The sequence below is a fragment of the Podarcis muralis genome, chromosome 13 (assembly GCF_964188315.1).
Source record: "Podarcis muralis chromosome 13, rPodMur119.hap1.1, whole genome shotgun sequence".
Classification (NCBI taxonomy): Eukaryota; Metazoa; Chordata; class Lepidosauria; order Squamata; family Lacertidae; genus Podarcis; species Podarcis muralis.
In genome coordinates, this window is record NC_135667.1 from 11,658,274 (window position 1) to 11,675,152 (window position 16,879).

At 41.7% G+C, this 16,879-nt stretch overlaps 3 protein-coding genes across 3 annotated transcripts; 2 read left to right on the forward strand and 1 right to left on the reverse strand.

Annotated features, from left to right (window-relative positions):
• Positions 1-2,637: 2,637 nt before the first annotated feature.
• LOC144325287 (vomeronasal type-2 receptor 26-like) lies at positions 2,638-5,921 on the forward strand. The gene is made up of 3 exons (XM_077918043.1): positions 2,638-2,954; positions 5,355-5,646; positions 5,808-5,921. The coding sequence occupies exons 1-3, from the start codon at positions 2,746-2,748 to the stop codon at positions 5,919-5,921; spliced, it is 615 nt and encodes a 204-aa protein (XP_077774169.1). The 5' UTR covers positions 2,638-2,745.
• Positions 5,922-6,481: 560 nt separating this feature from the next.
• Positions 6,482-12,306, forward strand: LOC144325288 (vomeronasal type-2 receptor 26-like). Its single transcript, XM_077918044.1, has 4 exons — positions 6,482-7,297; positions 7,953-8,180; positions 10,075-10,201; positions 11,405-12,306. The coding sequence occupies exons 1-4, from the start codon at positions 6,482-6,484 to the stop codon at positions 12,304-12,306; spliced, it is 2,073 nt and encodes a 690-aa protein (XP_077774170.1).
• Positions 12,307-15,337: 3,031 nt separating this feature from the next.
• On the reverse strand, positions 15,338-16,359 carry LOC114583653 (vomeronasal type-2 receptor 26-like). The gene has a single exon (XM_028704953.2). It carries the CDS (start codon positions 16,355-16,357, stop codon positions 15,461-15,463), a length of 897 nt encoding a protein of 298 aa, XP_028560786.2. The 5' UTR covers positions 16,358-16,359; the 3' UTR covers positions 15,338-15,460.
• Positions 16,360-16,879: the final 520 nt, after the last annotated feature.

Sequence of the window (16,879 nt, forward strand, 5' to 3'; positions counted from 1 at the left end):
AACCATAAACCAATGCCTAACCGCAACCTTACAAGTTGTGACGATTTGCTACATGCCAATCTGCCAAATGGAAAAATTCCTACCCGGTCCCCATCCCAAGCCGGGCAACCAACCGTCCAAAGCAAGGCCAGAGGACACCTAAATTAAAGGGAGGGTGGGAGGGTGTTCGGCAGCACAAAGCAGGTGCTTGGCACACGTCGTGCTGCTGCTTTTATACCCCCCCCCCATGATCACCTGACTCAAAATGATTGGCCAATAAGCCTGGGGTGATCGTGGTGCCACTCCTGCATGAGGGTATTACTCTGCCCATGCTAGGGCGGGGGGAACTGGGTTGATGGCCTGCCCGCAAAAGGGACCATCTTTTAAGATGATCCCACTTACAGTACAAACTAAAAGCTGTCAATAGATCAAGGTGAGAGAGCAAAAGGAGCACTTTGTCCTCTGCATTCATCAGACAAAGCACTCTTCTGCTTGTTCATTTGTTCCCAGTTTGTTTATGCAGTTGTTCAGGTTTAATTAACTCTTTTTTGCTACCAATACCATGTACCTAAATGGCCTCGGCCCAGTAGACCTGAAGGAGCATCTCCACCCCCATCATTCTGCCTGGACACTGAGGTCCAGTGGCGAGGGCCTTCTGGCAGTTCCCTCACTGTGGGAAGCAAAGTTACAGGGAACCAGGCAGAGGACCTTCTCAGTAGTGGTGCCCGCCCTTTGGAATGCCCTCCTACCAGATGTCAAAGAAATAAACACTACTGACTTTTAGAAAAGCGTGCGCAGAAGCAGGGCCTCTAGACATGACTTTTCGGGGAAAGTACGGACCCCTGAGATGAATTAAGTTTGTATCCGGAGGGTCCACTGTATTATTATTATTATTATTATTATTATTATTATTATTATTATTATTACCTGCCTGATGGTGAGACACAATGTATGAGGAAGGAATGGTAGGAGTCTGTGAAATTCAACTTACTGTGTGCTGTTTTGCTGCTTATACACTGAGGGCTTGAGCACGAGGTAGCACTATACTCCACTAATAGAAAACAGTGGGGGTGGTGGAGCAACCGGCATGTGCATGTGCATGCGTGCACACACACAGAAACTTAAGCAAGAGTTGATATTATGCCATTAATTCATATTAATAAGAATAAGTATGAGTGCTAAAAATAACCTCCCTTGGACACTGAACAACTCTGACTCAATTTCTCTCCCATCCCTAAGGTAAAGGTAAAGGTACCCCTGCCCGTACGGGCCAGTCTTGACAGACTCTAGGGTTGTGCGCCCATCTCACTCAAGAGGCCAGGGGCCAGTGCTGTCCGGAGACACTTCCGGGTCACGTGGCTAGCATGACAAAGCTGCATCTGGCGAGTCAGAGCCGCACACGGAAACGCTGTTTACCTTCCCGCTAGTAAGCGGTCCCTATTTATCTACTTGCACCCGGGGGTGCTTTCGAACTGCTAGGTTGGCAGGCGCTGGGACCGAGCAACGGGAGCGCACCCTGCCGCGGGGATTCGAACCGCCGACCTTTCGATCAGCAAGCCCTAGGCGCTGAGGCTTTTACCCACAGCGCCACCCGCGTCCCCTACTCCCATCCCTAGCTGTGTGTAAAGAGGCTAGCCATCATGGAAGCTGTAATAATCTACAAATCGGATCCCTTCCCTCACTGCTTACAAGCTCTAGTAAGCAGTTTCAAGGATGGGATAACAAACAGGGTACCTTCAGTTTTAGATATCCCAGAGAATATTACATCGGCTCCGAATCAGATAACCAGGGGCAGAGACGATGAAGAAGAAGAAGAGGAGTTTGGATTTGATATCCCGCCTTTCACTCCCCTTCAGGAGTCTCAAAGCGGCTAACATTCTCCTTTCCCTTCCTCCCCCACAACAAACACTCTGTGAGGTGAGTGGGGCTGAGAGACTTCAAAGAAGTGTGACTGGCCCAAGGTCACCCAGCAGCTGCATGTGGAGGAGCGGAGACGCGAACCCGGTTCCCCAGATTACGAGACTACCGCTCTTAACCACTACACCACACTCCACATTCTAGTGCAGGGTGAACTTGGGTCTGCTCACCAAGTGGATTAAAACAAAATGCAAAACACAATTGCAGGTTTGTCCTAGGAGATGAAAAGGTTAATTGTAGCATACAATTAAACACACTCTTGCTCCACATTCATTTCATCCGTACAGTCACTGTGGGTCAATGTGAAATTAACTTTCACTACTATTCCTTTCTCTGCCATTATGGAGCAGATGATTTAATCCAGAGAAACCAGGACTCTTTGTTATGACAGATATGTTTGCTTCAGCAGTTTACTACTAAGGATGCAGCATAATCGTTGCAGAAGTGATTATTTGACCTGTAATTATCAAAATCACTACAATCAATTCACATGCTCAAAGACCCACTGGCTCTCTTGAAGGCAGCAGGAAAGCCCCAGGTCTAAAATGATTATAAGTACTGCAATATTCCATAGACCTCTAAGATTAGGGTCAGAAGAGGGACAGGGCACTGCCATTTTGATCAGCCTATTGTCTTTCTCTATGTTGGTGTTTATATACTGGCATTCATAGCATGCTTTTATAACTGTGCTGAGGTCCAGTATAAAGTGGATAGCTGCCTTTTTAAAGAGCTCATTTGTCAAAGTCAGCTGCCACCCTAGTCATCTTCTTTAAATGAGGCTGATGTTAGCAATAGTGCTGTAGAAAGGAGGCTGGTGAGTCTATTTGTGGAGGGAAATTTGTCATCGGGATGTTTTTTCTGCTTCTCCTGCTGCTTTCAAACATAGAGTGCAAAATGCATGCTTTGAATTGCACCAGAAATGATCCTGTACATATTCCACATGAGTGGTATGAGCCAGGTGATCTCCTCATTGGTGGGATGGTTTCTCTTATCCATTATGTATCCCGCCCAGTCGACTTCACGGAACACCCTTCTCTGGTCTTGACTGAAATCCCACTGTAAGTCTTTAGTTTAATTTAGAGATTCTTTAGTAGGGCACACTACTGAAATGTTCATTGTTCACTTTGCTTCATGATCTTCTTGTGGTATAGACATCCTTCCACACTTCTTTATTTGTTCCTTCTGTATGTCCCTTGCCTGATATGTGCTCCTCAAATCACTAATAATATTCAGGTCTTCTTGAAGATTTGCAGTGTAATCCTTATAGATAATGTTTTTCATTGCTGACACCAACTCTGTCTGCTGTGTGGAGAGCCGTCAGTCCCAGACTCTGGGGACTGTTAGGTGCCAGGAGAAAAACTGCCTCTACAGAGAGGTGCTTAGGACTTTTTAATTGATTTTCTGTAGGAGCTATTTTGAGTTGCTTTGGGAATGAACATTCGTGCCTCTCTTTGCTGTTGTGCATTGGTTTGATTTTCATTAGTTTCTTCACTCCTAATTGTGGAGACTTGAGTTCAAATTCCCACATAGTCAGGTCTTTCCCCAGCAGGATCTTGGGGAAATTCAGTTCCGGCACCTCTCATGTGGGTGCCATTTCTATTTTAAGAGAATGAGGGAGGCGTTCATGGTGAATTCTGGTGTCTCTTTTTCTAGAAAAATAGCACTGCATATACTTCATTTGGGGTATTCACCATATTTCTCAGTTTACAATCTGTGAAGACAAAAGGAAGGGGATAAACATGCATACCATCCTTGAATGAAAGGTTCATTGAATGAAAAGTTGTGTTTATAGCATAGGGAATAAATAATCAGATCTAAAGCTCACGCTATGCTGCTCTGGTTTCGCCAAAAGCAGCTTAGTCATGCTGGCCACATGACCCGGAAAAACTGTCTGTGGACAAATGTCGGCTCCCCCAGCCAGTAAAGCGAGATGAGCGACGCAACCCCAGAGTTGTTCATGACTGGGCTTAACTCTCAGGGGTCCTTCACCTTTTTAAAGCTCACGCTAAATAATATTTGTATAGAGGAAGCTGCCTTATGTTGAGTGCAGTCATTGAACCATCTAGTTTAGAATTGCCAAGATTGACTATCAGTCGTTCTCCAGCACATCAGAAAGGAGCCTTTCCCAAGCCTAACTAGAGACGCCAGGAATTGAACTTGGCAGCTTCTGCATGCAAAAGCATGCACTCAAAACCACTTTCTAAAGGCAGGTGACAAAGGCACGTAGTAATAATTGGGTGACAGCCCTTTATTTATTGAAAATGACATCTCACAGTCAACAATGCCAGCTAAGAGGGGGAATATGGACAGAAATCCAGCAAATGGAGTTTCTCCATCCTCAACAGCATGAAAATATACTTTGTACTGAAAAAGGCAGGCCTCATCTCCTTTGGTTTCTCATATATATATATATATATATATATATAATCTCACCACAGATGGCCACTGGAAAAGGGATATATGCAAAACGTGTGTGTGTGTGGTTAAATCATTCCACGATGGAAATTAGTTCAAGGTGAAAGTAGATTTTTAACCATTCTTATCTTGAATAAGTTAATTCTAAAAGAAAACTGCAAACTACAGCAGCACACAGTTAAAAAACAATTGTTCTGCTTTTACTTGCCTTTGCACCTTAAGAGGCAACAAAATGCTGTGAAGAAAGACACACATTGACTCATTTCACACGGTATGTTTATTGGATATATTCAGCAGTAAGTGCTGACTAGCAAAGAGGTATACTATAGAATAGAAATAGATTCATTAAAGCAGTCTAAAAGGTAATAGATTTTTGGACCATTTGTATCATGAAACAGCTTGTTAAGCTGAGCTAGGAAAAAGGGCAGCAAAGCATTAGACAAAAACTTGCTATCTTTCTTTGTTCTTGCAATTGTTTTACAGACTTTAGCAGCAATTTTGAAAATTAAGAAAGTGGAATTTAGGGAAATGCTTGAGCTAATCAATACAGAAATATACAGCATCTATGTTACGAATATGGTTTGGTTTAAAGCCTAATCCAAACATTCCCTTAGTTATGATGTACAGTGGTACCTTGGGTTACATACGCTTCAGGTTACATACGCTTCAGGTTACAGACTCCGCTAACCTAGAAATATTAGCTCAGGTTAAGAACTTTGCTTCAGGATAAGAACAGAAATCGTGCAGGGGCGGCACAACAGCAGCAGGAGGCCCCATTAGCTAAAGTGGTGCTTCAGGTTAAGAACAGTTTCAGGTTAAGAACAGTCCTCCAGAACGAATTAAGTTCTTAACCCAAGGTACCACTGTACAAGTATGAAAGCACATTACTGGAAAAGCTAGCCACAATACATTTTACTTTCTTTCTAGTACAGTAGTACCTTGGTTTACGAACTTAATCCGTACTGGAAGTCCATTCATTGTGTTAAAATGACTTTGTGCCGTGTTTAATGCACCCACGAAATAGCAAGTGACTTTCTTTGCAGTGTTTTAACCAGGTTCTACCAGAACATCTTGGCCTTGGTCTTTGCTGTTGACACAATCAATGACAATCCTAAGATCTTGCCCAATGTTACCCTTGGGTTCCACATCTACGACAGCTACTCTGATTCAAAAATGACCTATCGAACCACTCTGGACCTGCTTTTCAAATCGAATCAGTTTGTTCCTAACTACAAATGTGGCATCCAGGAAAATATAATTGGAGTAATCGGAGGACTTAGTTCCTTTACTTCTTCACGCATGGCAGATATCTTGGGCATTTATAAGATTCCACAGGTAGGATCTGAGTATGAGGGCAAATTTGCCACATTATTCTCCCCTTACTTTCCAGTGCAATTTGAGTACCAGTTGATGTAGAAATAGAAAAGGAGCTGTAATATTTGGAGTTGCATTGCATTATAAAATGCCTAACTACCTAAGAGACTTTCTCAAAACAGCTTTTGGAGGAATTAACTGTTAAGATACTGCTTATGAAGAAGCACAAGTCAGGAGATGGCAAGGATAAGACATGGTTCAATTGCAAGTACTTCATGCCTTTACAGATGCAATAAAGTTAGAAACCTCTCGCAATATTAACACCCAGGGGAAACTTACTGTATCTTACTATTACTGAAAAGCTGCCCAAATGTGTTTTGTTTTTTACAAGAACATAAGATCAGAACCTATTTTATGTGTCTGCAATACCTGGATCTATTTGATGTTAAAGGATATTGTTTTTATAGTGTACAGCACTTAAGATACTTTTTAAAAAAATGAATGAATGAATGGTCATGACGGCAATCTTGGTACATTTTAGCTAATGACTACCTGTTTTGCTTACAACTGCCTGTTAATCTGGAAAGTGTTGACTATATTGGGATTTATTTATTTTTAAAATGTTCTAGTATAGATGGTCATTGATCACAAGAGATTAAATTGCCTTGTAAATATTCCAAATGAAAAAGTAAAATATCAAAATATTTAAATCCATGAGACTAGAATGCGGAAAGGAGCAAATAGATACTCCTTACCCATTCTCAATTGTCTTGCTGTTCCTCTCTTCTTGCAGTTTTCATATGGCTCATTTCAACCAGCAGTGAATGATCTAATTACCGGTCCCTCCTTTTATCACATGGTTCCCAATGAAGGCCTTCAGTACCAGGGAATTGTCCAATTGCTTCTCCATTTCAACTGGAAATGGATCGGGCTCATTACAAAAAATGATGAAAGTGGGGAAGATTTTTTGAAGATAATGGAGCCGATACTCTCCAGGAATGGAATCTGCTCAGCATTCACAGAAAGAGCTGTAGAACACATGCATGATGCCACAATAAATCAATTTAAGAAGTATGCAGAGAGTATTTGGCCAATCCTCGGTGTAAGCAATATCAGAACTGTTGTCATACATGGAGAAATTTCATCAGTTATGTGGCTGGTTTGCATTATAGGGTCAGCCAGAATAATGCAAGGACTTTTTCTTGAATATAGAAAGAGGCTCTCTGAAGCAAAAGTGTGGATTACCACAGCCCAAATTGACTTCACCTTACATCACTTACACAAGTTAATAGATATTGAAATTCAAGTTTTCCACGGTGCTATCTCCTTCTCAATTCATTCAAAGGAGCTACAAGGCTTTCAAGAATTTGTTCACACTATCCACCCTTATTGGTCAGAGAAAGATGGTTTTATCAAAACTTTCTGGGCACAAGCATTCAGTTGTTCTTTTTCAAACTCCACATTCATCTCTAACCCATGTACTGGAGAAGAGAGGCTGGAGAGCCTTCCTGCACCATTTTTTGAAATGAGCATGACTGGCCACAGCTACAGTGTCTATAATGCTGTCCATGCTGTGGCACATTCCTTACATACCTTGCAGTCCTCTAGATCAAGCCACAGATCAATGGAGGCCATGGACACACTGTCTCATTGGAATGTAGAACCTTGGCAGGTAATGTTATCTCACAAGCCCAACTCAATTGTCAATACCCTACCACAGGACAATCGTTTGGCATGCAGTAGCCAATGCCAATGACCAATTTCTCTTTCATGAATTCTTGTTCAATGTTCTCTTAGCATTACCACCATGGATAAATCTTATTGTTGTTGTTTTAAATCCAAATAGAAGTTATTCAAGTTTTTCATAGAAAACAAAACAATCAACCATCATGTCTACATTCAGTGCGCACTTCTTAATGTTTTGCCACACTGTGATCTAGCATAATGGCATAAGTCTGGAATTCATGAATACTTTGTCTCATACAAAAAACAAATATAAATTCATGAAAGAAAATTACAGTGCTACCTCAGTTTAACAACAGTCCTGTTTATGAACAATTCAGTTTACGAACTCCACAAAACTGGAAGTAGTGTCCCAGTTTGTGAACTTTACCGCAGTCTAGGAACAGAATCCAAATGGTGGAAGGGCACCGGCGGTGTGAGGTCTCATTAGGGAAAGCATGCCTTGGTTTAAGAACAGTTTCTGTTTAAGAATGGACTTCTGGAATGGATTAAGTTCGTAAACCGAGGTACCACTGTATATGTAAAATTCAGGTTGAATATTTCAACACCTGAACAATGCTTTGGTTCTGTCTCTTTTTGCATAGCTGCACTCATTTATTCAGAGGATCTCCTTCAACAACAGTGCTGGAGATGAAATTACATTTAATGAACATGGAGAATTAGTAGCTGGATTTGATATTACAAACCTGGTCACTTTCCGAAATAACTCCTATGTCAGAAAAAAAGTGGGAAGGCTGGAACATCAGGCTCATCCTAGCAAAAAGATAATCATTAAGGAAGATGGAATAAAATGGCACAGAGGATTCACTCAGGTGGGCAATAGCAATTAATAATCATCAGGAAGCCATTTCTACCTTAACATTTGCTTCCACTTTATGTGTGTAAAGGTGGTGTCTCCCCTTTGCATTAACACTCTGGCACAGTCAGCTTCATATTTACAGTCTTTATTACATATGTACAAGAAACAGCTACAGTTCAGGATTAAGTGTCCGAACCCATTGAGTCAGATTTGGGGAGTGGCTTCCTTCGATTCCCACGCCAACAAAGTAGGCGTGGGAATCGTGTGAGATGTCTTTGACCCTTCCTCTCCCTCCTTTTCTGTGCTGATTTGAAAGCCCCCTCCCTTCCAGAGTCTGAGCTCCCTTCCTGAGCCATTGGGCAGTTGAAGAGCTCTTCAGCATCCCTGAGCCCTTGCTTCGCCTCTTCTGTCACTTGCTCCTCCAAATTCTCCCTGACAGTGTGTCACCTTTAAATGTAAGGATCTTGTATTCCATTCCATTTGACTTTTGTTTTTAATAGCACACCATCTGGTCTTAAATAAATTCTGCAAACTTTTTCTAAATACTAACTGTTCCTTCGTAGACAGCTGGATCGAGGCGGGTCGAGGCTGCTGATTCTTCTAGATCTGTCAGCAGCTTTCGACATGGTCGATCACGAACTCCTGGACCACCGCCTTGCCGACATGGGGATTCAGGGCACAGTTCTTCAATGGCTGCACTCATTTCTCTCTGGTCGGGGAGAGAGGGTGGTGTGTGGAGTACCTCAGGGTGCGATATGCGCCCCCTCGCCCAGCTTGTCCGGAGTTTTGGGCTGGGTTGCCATCAGTATGCTGATGACACCCAACTCTATCTATTGATGGATGGCCATCCTGACTCGGCCCCAGACACACTGACCAGATGTTTGGAAGCTGTGGCTGGATGGTTACGTGGGAGCCGGTTGAAGCTAAATCCTTTGAAGACAGAGGTCCTGCGGCTAGGACGGGACGATATGGGATTGGGGGGGCAACTCCCATCTCTTGCGGGGGTGCAATTAGTGCCAGCACCGTCCGTTAAGAGTTTGGGTGTACTCTTCGACACCTCCCTTTCCATGGAGGCACAGATTGCAGCTATAACAAAGGCAGCATTTTTCCATCTCCGCCAAGCTAAGCAGTTGGCTCCTTACCTCTCTCGCCCCGACCTAGCCACTGTGATCCACGCGATGGTCACCTCCAGACTGGATTATTGTAACTCGCTCTACGTGGGGCTGTCCTTGAGAATGACCCAGAAACTCCAGTGGATGCAGAATGCTGCAGCGAGACTCCTTACGGGGTCTTCGCTGCGAGATCACATTCACCCGGTGCTATACCAGCTGCACTGGCTCCTGGTGGAGTACAGGATCAGGTTTAAGGTGCTGGTTTTAACCTTTAAAGCCCTATACGGCCTAGGACCCTCGTACCTACGGGACCGCCTCTCCTGGCATGTCCCACAGAGAAACTTATGGTCTTCAAATAAAAACATCTTGAAGGTCCCAGGCCACAGAGAGGTTAGGTTGGCCTCAACTAGAGCTAGGGCTTTTTCAGCTGTGGCTCCGATCTGGTGGAACACTCTGTCACAAGAGACTAGGGCCCTGCGGGACTTGACATCTTTCTGCAGGGCCTGCAAGACAGAGCTGTTCCACCAGGCCTTTGGCCAGGGCACAGCCTGACTCCCTCCCTCGGCAATCTTTGCAGAGCTCTGGCCCAATGGTTGCCAGTGGCTTGATTTGAATTAATTCTATAATGAATGATTTTAGAGTGTTGCGTTGTGTTGTGTTGTACTGTTGTACTGTTTTATTGTTGTTAGCCGCCTTGAGCCCAGCTTCGGCTGGGGAGGGCAGGATATAAATAAAATTTATTATTATTATTATTATTATTATTATTATTATTATTATTATTATATCTTTGGATAGGTGCCACCCCTTTCAGTATGTAATGACATCTGCCATCCTGGTTTCGGGAAGAAAAAGAAGGAGGGAAAGAAATTTTGCTGCTATGATTGTGTTCAATGTCCAGAGGGAACGATCTCAAATAAGAAGGGTAGGGCATGTAATCTTAAAATATACTAAATGATCCATTTTATCATAATTAAATGTGAGCAGCTTTTTGAAAGTTTGTTGTCATTAATCTTGTGGGTTTCTTTTTTTTAATGGATTTATGTATTGTTCTCATTGTTTTAATAGTTACAATTATACTGAAGAGTTGGGCACAACCATAGTTTAAAGCCGTGTATCCATCCAGTTTCTCACCCGGTTAACATGACTTTTAACCATACTTTCTTCTCACTCACTGCAAAAAGTGGCAGTATTGACCTTCCTCTCAAAGCACACTATATGATGTGAGCCAAATAGCAATTTTCAGTGTTTAGTACATATGTCAGCTATTTAAGATATTTATGTAACTTTTTTTTGACACAGAAAAATGTGGCTCATGTGCCCCTTGGCTGATTTTTCCTATCAAAACCTCCACAAATGCTGCTCAAAATTTAATGCACCCATGGTAATATGAGAGTACAGCAGTAGTGTTATTCCACATACAACCTTTATAAAAATAGTTGGATAAATGATAGCTTCCAGAGATGTATTTTTCATGAGTCTGACCAGACTGCAGGAGGCAGTGGAAGACAGGAGTGCCTGGCATGCTCTGGTCCATGGGGTCACAAAAAGTCGGAGATGACTAAATGACTAAAAATCAACATGAAAGTGGAACTGGAAGTCTGTGAACCATTATATGCCACAGGGAAAATATAACAAGGGATAAAAAAAGTCTGAAAGACAAGGGAAGGTCTAGAGTGGGAGGGAACAGAAATAAATGTATCTTTTTTAAAAAAGAAAGAAGTTGTTTGGAGAGATGATGAAGGATATCAACAAATGAACTAGAGTTGATCCCAAGATTTGGATGACTGCTGGAATGATTCCCACATTTCAATGTTTAGGATTAGGAATTATTTTTAAATTGTGATCTTTGTATGCAGGGTGGTATAGAAATTTAATAAACACATGAATAGAAACCTTTATAAAAATCAGGTGGAGGGATCCTAAAACTCCTCCAAAATACAGTGTCATTAATATAGTAATGTCCAGCTCCAACACTTAGCAGTAATTTTAAGGAATTTGGTCAGAAAATTTTAAAGCTTTCCTTTCTTAAAAAATGGTGGTTAGCTCATTTTGTAATAAGATTGTTCTTAACCCTGAAAACGATCTTGATTGTTCTTAGTTTATCATAATAAATTTACATTATCAGGTGAAGAAACCTGTGTCAGTTGCCAAGAGGATCGTTACCCAAACAGAGGGCAGAATCAATGCATCCCTAAGATTCCAAACTTCCTTGCTTTTGATGAAACTTTAGCCATTATTTCAACTATCTCTGCACTTTTGTTGTCTCTGGTCACAGTTCTGGTGCTGGTCATCTTCATTAAGCACCGGGATACTGCCATAGTCAAAGCCAACAACAGAAGCCTCACCTATATTCTCCTCACTTCCCTCCTCCTGTGTTTCCTTTGCTCCTTGCTGTTCCTTGGAAAGCCTATTGAGGCGACCTGCCTTCTCCGACAAACTGCTTTTGGTATCATCTTCTCTGTGGCCCTGTCTAGCATCTTGGCCAAAACCATCTCTGTTGTTTTGGCATTCATGGCTACTAAACCAGGATCCAGGATGAGGAACTGGGTGGGGAAAAGACTGGCTTATTCCACTGTCCTCTCTTGCTCTGTTGTTCAAGTAGCGATCTGTGCTCTGTGGCTGGCAACCTCTCCCCCATTCCCAGATTTGGATATGCACTCATCAGCTGAAGAAATCATATTGTTATGTAATGAAGGGTCCGTCCTCCTGTTCTATTGTGTTTTGGGCTACATGGGCTTCCTGGCCATTGTCAGCTTCATTGTGGCCTTCCTAGCCCGGAAATTACCTGACACTTTTAATGAAGCCAAGTTCATCACCTTCAGCATGCTGTTATTTTGCAGTGTTTGGATCTCCTTTGTTCCTACTTACCTGAGCACACGAGGAAAGTACATGGTAGCTGTGGAGATCTTCTCCATTTTGGCTTCCAGTGCTGGATTACTGGGCTGCATCTTTTCCCCCAAATGCTTTGTAATTCTGGTGAGACCTGAGATGAACACCAGAGAGCAACTAATGCGGAAAAAAATATAAACAGCAGATGAGATTATGTTTTAATTGATGAAAAAAATAAAACTATTTCCTTCAATTATTGTAGAGACTAATTGTTCCATGACAGAAATGGCTCTTTCCCCCTAAATTCAACCTGATTGTTGCAAAGCCTGAATTGAAGAACAAATTGTACCTTTCAACATCTGTAGCTTCATTTATGTTATTTTTTATTCTACATAGGCTTATGAAAGAGATGTGAGGTGGGACCCTGTGAAGGAATGAATTCAGATTTTGCATCAGGAGGTTTGCTTCTGTGGATTCATAACAGCGACCAAAAACATTGCAGAAATCATTCTCTACCATGTAGTTATCAAAAATCCTATACAGTGGTACCTCGGGTTAAGAACTTAATTCATTCTGGAGGTCTGTTCTTAACCTGAAACTGTTCTTAACCTGAGGTACCACTTTAGCTAATTGGGTCTCCCGCTGCTGCTGCAAAGTTTCTGTTCTCATCCTGAAGCAAAGTTCTTAACCCGAGGTACTATATCTGGGTTAGCAGAGTCTGTAACCTGAAGCATCTGTAACCTGAAGTGTTTGTAACTCAAGGTACCATTGTAATCTGTCTAGAGCTCTAGTAGTCTGTTCTGTGTAGGACCACCTGCTCCAATACTCGGTACCTTTAGATGCCACCAAGAACTGCACCTTCCATCTTATGAATTATACTATGTATGATTTTATTTTGCTCTTATGTCACAAGGATAATTTTCAATGACACTATATTGGAAAACTGCCATTTGTTGTTCTATTAACAATGGCATCTAGCTAATATGTGGCTGTTTCAATTAGTCCATTATTAATTGGAGAGCCTGTGAAATGTATCAGCATGGAAAGTTGGGACTGGACAAATCTGGAATAGACTTTTCAGGTTGCTGGGAGACTCAAATTATAGTAAAGATGGAAGGAGCATGGGAGAATGACGCAACCCAAACTCAGCTACATTGAAGGTGGGTGGTATAACGATATAGAAATGAAATATTGTCTAAAATGAAGGGGTGGGGTCAAGTGACTACTGAAGAATCCAGCGAGTGTCCCTCTCTTGCTGTGACAAGCTCCCTTCCCCCGCTTTTCAAGAATGCACAGAGTAATGAGGAGATCAAAGCAGAGGTCGACACAGTTTGGTGTGTGGGAAACAGCCAGGTGAGGAGACAACTTAGAAAACGTGGAAGACAGGGACCATCAGTCCTGGCAACTGCTCCATAGGGGCAAGATCTGCTGAGCAACATTGCTGAGTTGTTTACTTGAATAAAAAGTTAACTTCACTGACAACTGGCTCTCCTTACCTGCATCTGACGCCAGCCCTGACAATAATGTATGTGATCAGATCATAACATTATGGTTTGAGCTCAAGATCCAAATTTGTCCATTCTTATGAAGTTCAAATCTAAATCCAATGAGAACCAGTGTGGTATAGTGGTAAGAGTATCAGATTGGACCTAAGAGACCAGGGCTTGAATCCCAACTAGACCATGAAGCTCACTGGATGACCTTTGGCTAATCACTGCCTCTCAGTCTAAACTAACTCACGGGGTTGTTGTAGGGATTAATGGCAAAGAATAGAACCATGTACACAACCTTGAGCCCCTTGGGGAAAACATTGAGATACAAAATGTTGTGACATAAGACAATGAGATAATCTTTTCAAACACATGCTCTTTATTTCTGAAATGGACCTATGTGGAGATATATATGTTCCAATATCTATAGAATAGTTAGCATGCAGCAAACATATAAGTCACTTCCTCTTCTTAAATTACGTAGAGAATTACAATAATAATGATATTATAATAATTTATTATTTATACCCCGCCCATCTGGCTAGGTTTCCCCAGCCACTCTGGGTGGCTTCCAACAAAATTTGAAAATACAGTAGTCCATCAAACATTAAAAGCTTCCCTAAACAAAAGATGCAAGAAGCTTTTGACAAGTTGCTAAAACAGATTTGCTACTTGAGATTAGTTTATCTGGCAGCCCTCGGCCTAACATGGCAGTCTGGAGTTATATATGTTAGAACATTTTTACACAACTTTTTTTCTTGTGGTTAGATAATATCAATCAAGGGGGGTGGAATCAAGCAAGCCCATGCAGAAAGCAGGGCAACCAGGTACACTTCCTCTGAGCCTTGTAGGGTTAAACCAACTGGGGGATCCCACCAGGGGCCTGCAAAATTCTTCAAATGACCACTTGGAAATTTTGAATCTGTCAGAAAAAGTCATAATTCACCACACAACTCAAAGAAGTGCTTCAAAAAATTTCCTCTTAACAGCCAACACATTTCTGTATGCAAAAATAACTGCATATATTGAGTTCTCATTTCTTTTCATAATTTTGTTAAAATTAAGAATCTTGACAGCTTCATCAAGTACCTTTTGAAAAATGAGTCTGGCATCTTCTTTGTAGCCAAAGCTTCTCATTGAATGAAACATTGGGTGCATTTCTTTAAAGGTGCCACAGTCTCCACACAAGCAACAAGTTCAATGATTTCCCCTGACATAGCATGAGCACTATTTTCCATATCTCTTTCTTTACAAGCACAGCATACAAACACTAGCATGAGAGCTTTGTTTGTAATATTAGTGGTTTCATAAATTTGCAATGAAAAGTTGTTGCAAGTCTGGACCCTTAAAATGAGTCTGTTTTATAACATCAAACATATTGAACCTGTGACTTCCTGCATGCAAGGCAGATTCTCAGGCCCTGATCAGTCTTTCATGTTTTTTCCTTATCCTGCAGACAAACTGATGATTTCCCTGTGCCTTTTTATTCACGTTATTTTAGGATTTAGATGGGGGGAGGAGAGTTAGCTACCTTCCTTCCTTCCTTCCTTCCAAGGCATGTTGGTATTTCTTCTTGGCCAGCTGTGGATGCTGCGATCCTGGCAACTTGTTGATGGAGATGCATCAACAAGGAGATGCATCTCCATCAACAAGGAGATGGAGATGCATCTAAGAAGGATGTGGAGGTATTTAAATATTTATTTGATCTAGCATCATTTATTGTGTAAGTACTGATTGTAGTTTCTACTTTGTTTTTAAATGGCATTCTTACATTTTGGGTGGTGGCCACACCATTCTAATTAGAACAAACTGGAACACACAATAGGCATGAGAAACGTCCACCAGACTTGCAGCTGTTTTTACTAATGTTTCATCTTCAGCTGCTCTTTTTTGTTGAGTTCAGGCCTGAGGACAATGATATAACATTTTGGGGAGAAGATACAAACCAGAATCCCAGCACTAGAGGCCAAGATGGAGAAGATCTCCACAGCCACCATGTATTTCCCTTTGCTGCTTAAGTAGGTTGGAACAAAAGAAAGCCACACACTGCAAAACACCAACATGCTGAAAGTGATAAATTTGGCTTCATTAAAAGTGTCTGGCAGCTTCCGAGCAAAGAAAGCCACAACAAAGCTGACAAGAGCCAGCAATCCCATGTAACCAAGAACAGAGTAGAACATGTTGGCTGAGCCTTCATTGCATTCCACTATGACTTCTTCAGGCAGAGAGTGCATGTCCAAATCTGGGAAAGGAGGATCAGTACCCAGCCATAGCATACAAATACTTGCCTGGATAACTGAGCAGCCTAGAATAAGAGCGGTTGAAAACCTTTTCCCAACCCACTTCCTCATCTTGGATCCTGGCTTGGTGACCATGAAAGCCAAAACCACAGTGAGGGTTTTTGCCAAGACAGAAGAAACAGCTACTGAGAAGATGATACCAAAAGCAGTTTGTCGCAAATGGCAGGTTAGCAGCTGGGGACGCCCAATGAATAGCAAGGAGGAGAGGAAGCAGAGAAAGAGGGAGATGAGCAGGGTGTAGGTGACATTCCGGTTGTTCGCTTTGACGATGGGTGTGTCCTGATACTTGATGAAGATTCCAAACACCAAAACAGTAGTTCCAGAAAGAGCCAGAGCCAAAAGTGCCAAGCTGATGCCTAAAGGTTCTTCATAAGAAAGAAAGTTTTCATGTTTTGGAAGGCACTGGTTTCGCTCCTTGTTAGGATACTGATCTTCTTGGCAGTGGAAGCAATCATTCATATCTTGAATCGGGGGTATAAATAAGAGTAGTGCATTATTCCGGAAATGTAGAACTCTGCGTCTGGCTAAAATAAAGTTATTTACTGTACATGATCATGGTGTTTCAATTTTTTAATACACATTTTTACTCCATATATTTTCATATAGTGCATAGTACAGATCACACAGGATTATTGTACAGTATAGGAAAGATATTTCCTTCCAAGTGTTTACATGTTCAACTGTTATATTAAGTAAATTACATTATAAATGTACACACTGTCTCAAGGATAAGCCCCAGAGTTCGCAGTGGCATTTATTTCTAATTATGTATGCATAGGATTGCAGTTTTGGTCTAAAGGGAGAGTAATTTCTATGCTCATGCGTAAACACTGCCAAGGAATCTGGATGGAGAAGTATTTCTTATCAAAAGCAATGTTTCACAGCTTACTAGTTGAAGGGAATCTGATACATTAACAGCAATAGTGGAATCATTTCCACTATTTCCCTAAATAAAGTTTAGCACTAAGGAAGGACTAAAGG

Coding starts and splice junctions, on each gene's coding strand:
- LOC114583653 (XM_028704953.2), bottom strand. CDS start 16,357: ATGAATGATTGCTTCCACTGCCAAGAAGATCAGTATCCTAACAAGGAG.
- LOC144325287 (XM_077918043.1), top strand. CDS start 2,746: ATGTTTTTTCTGCTTCTCCTGCTGCTTTCAAACATAGAGTGCAAAATG. Junction 2,955..5,354: donor GTCTTGACTGAAATCCCACT/GTAAGTCTTTAG, acceptor CTTTCTTTGCAG/TGTTTTAACCAGGTTCTACC. Junction 5,647..5,807: donor GCATTTATAAGATTCCACAG/GTAGGATCTGAG, acceptor TTCTCAAAACAG/CTTTTGGAGGAATTAACTGT.
- LOC144325288 (XM_077918044.1), top strand. CDS start 6,482: ATGGTTCCCAATGAAGGCCTTCAGTACCAGGGAATTGTCCAATTGCTT. Junction 7,298..7,952: donor GGAATGTAGAACCTTGGCAG/GTAATGTTATCT, acceptor CTTTTTGCATAG/CTGCACTCATTTATTCAGAG. Junction 8,181..10,074: donor GGCACAGAGGATTCACTCAG/GTGGGCAATAGC, acceptor ATCTTTGGATAG/GTGCCACCCCTTTCAGTATG.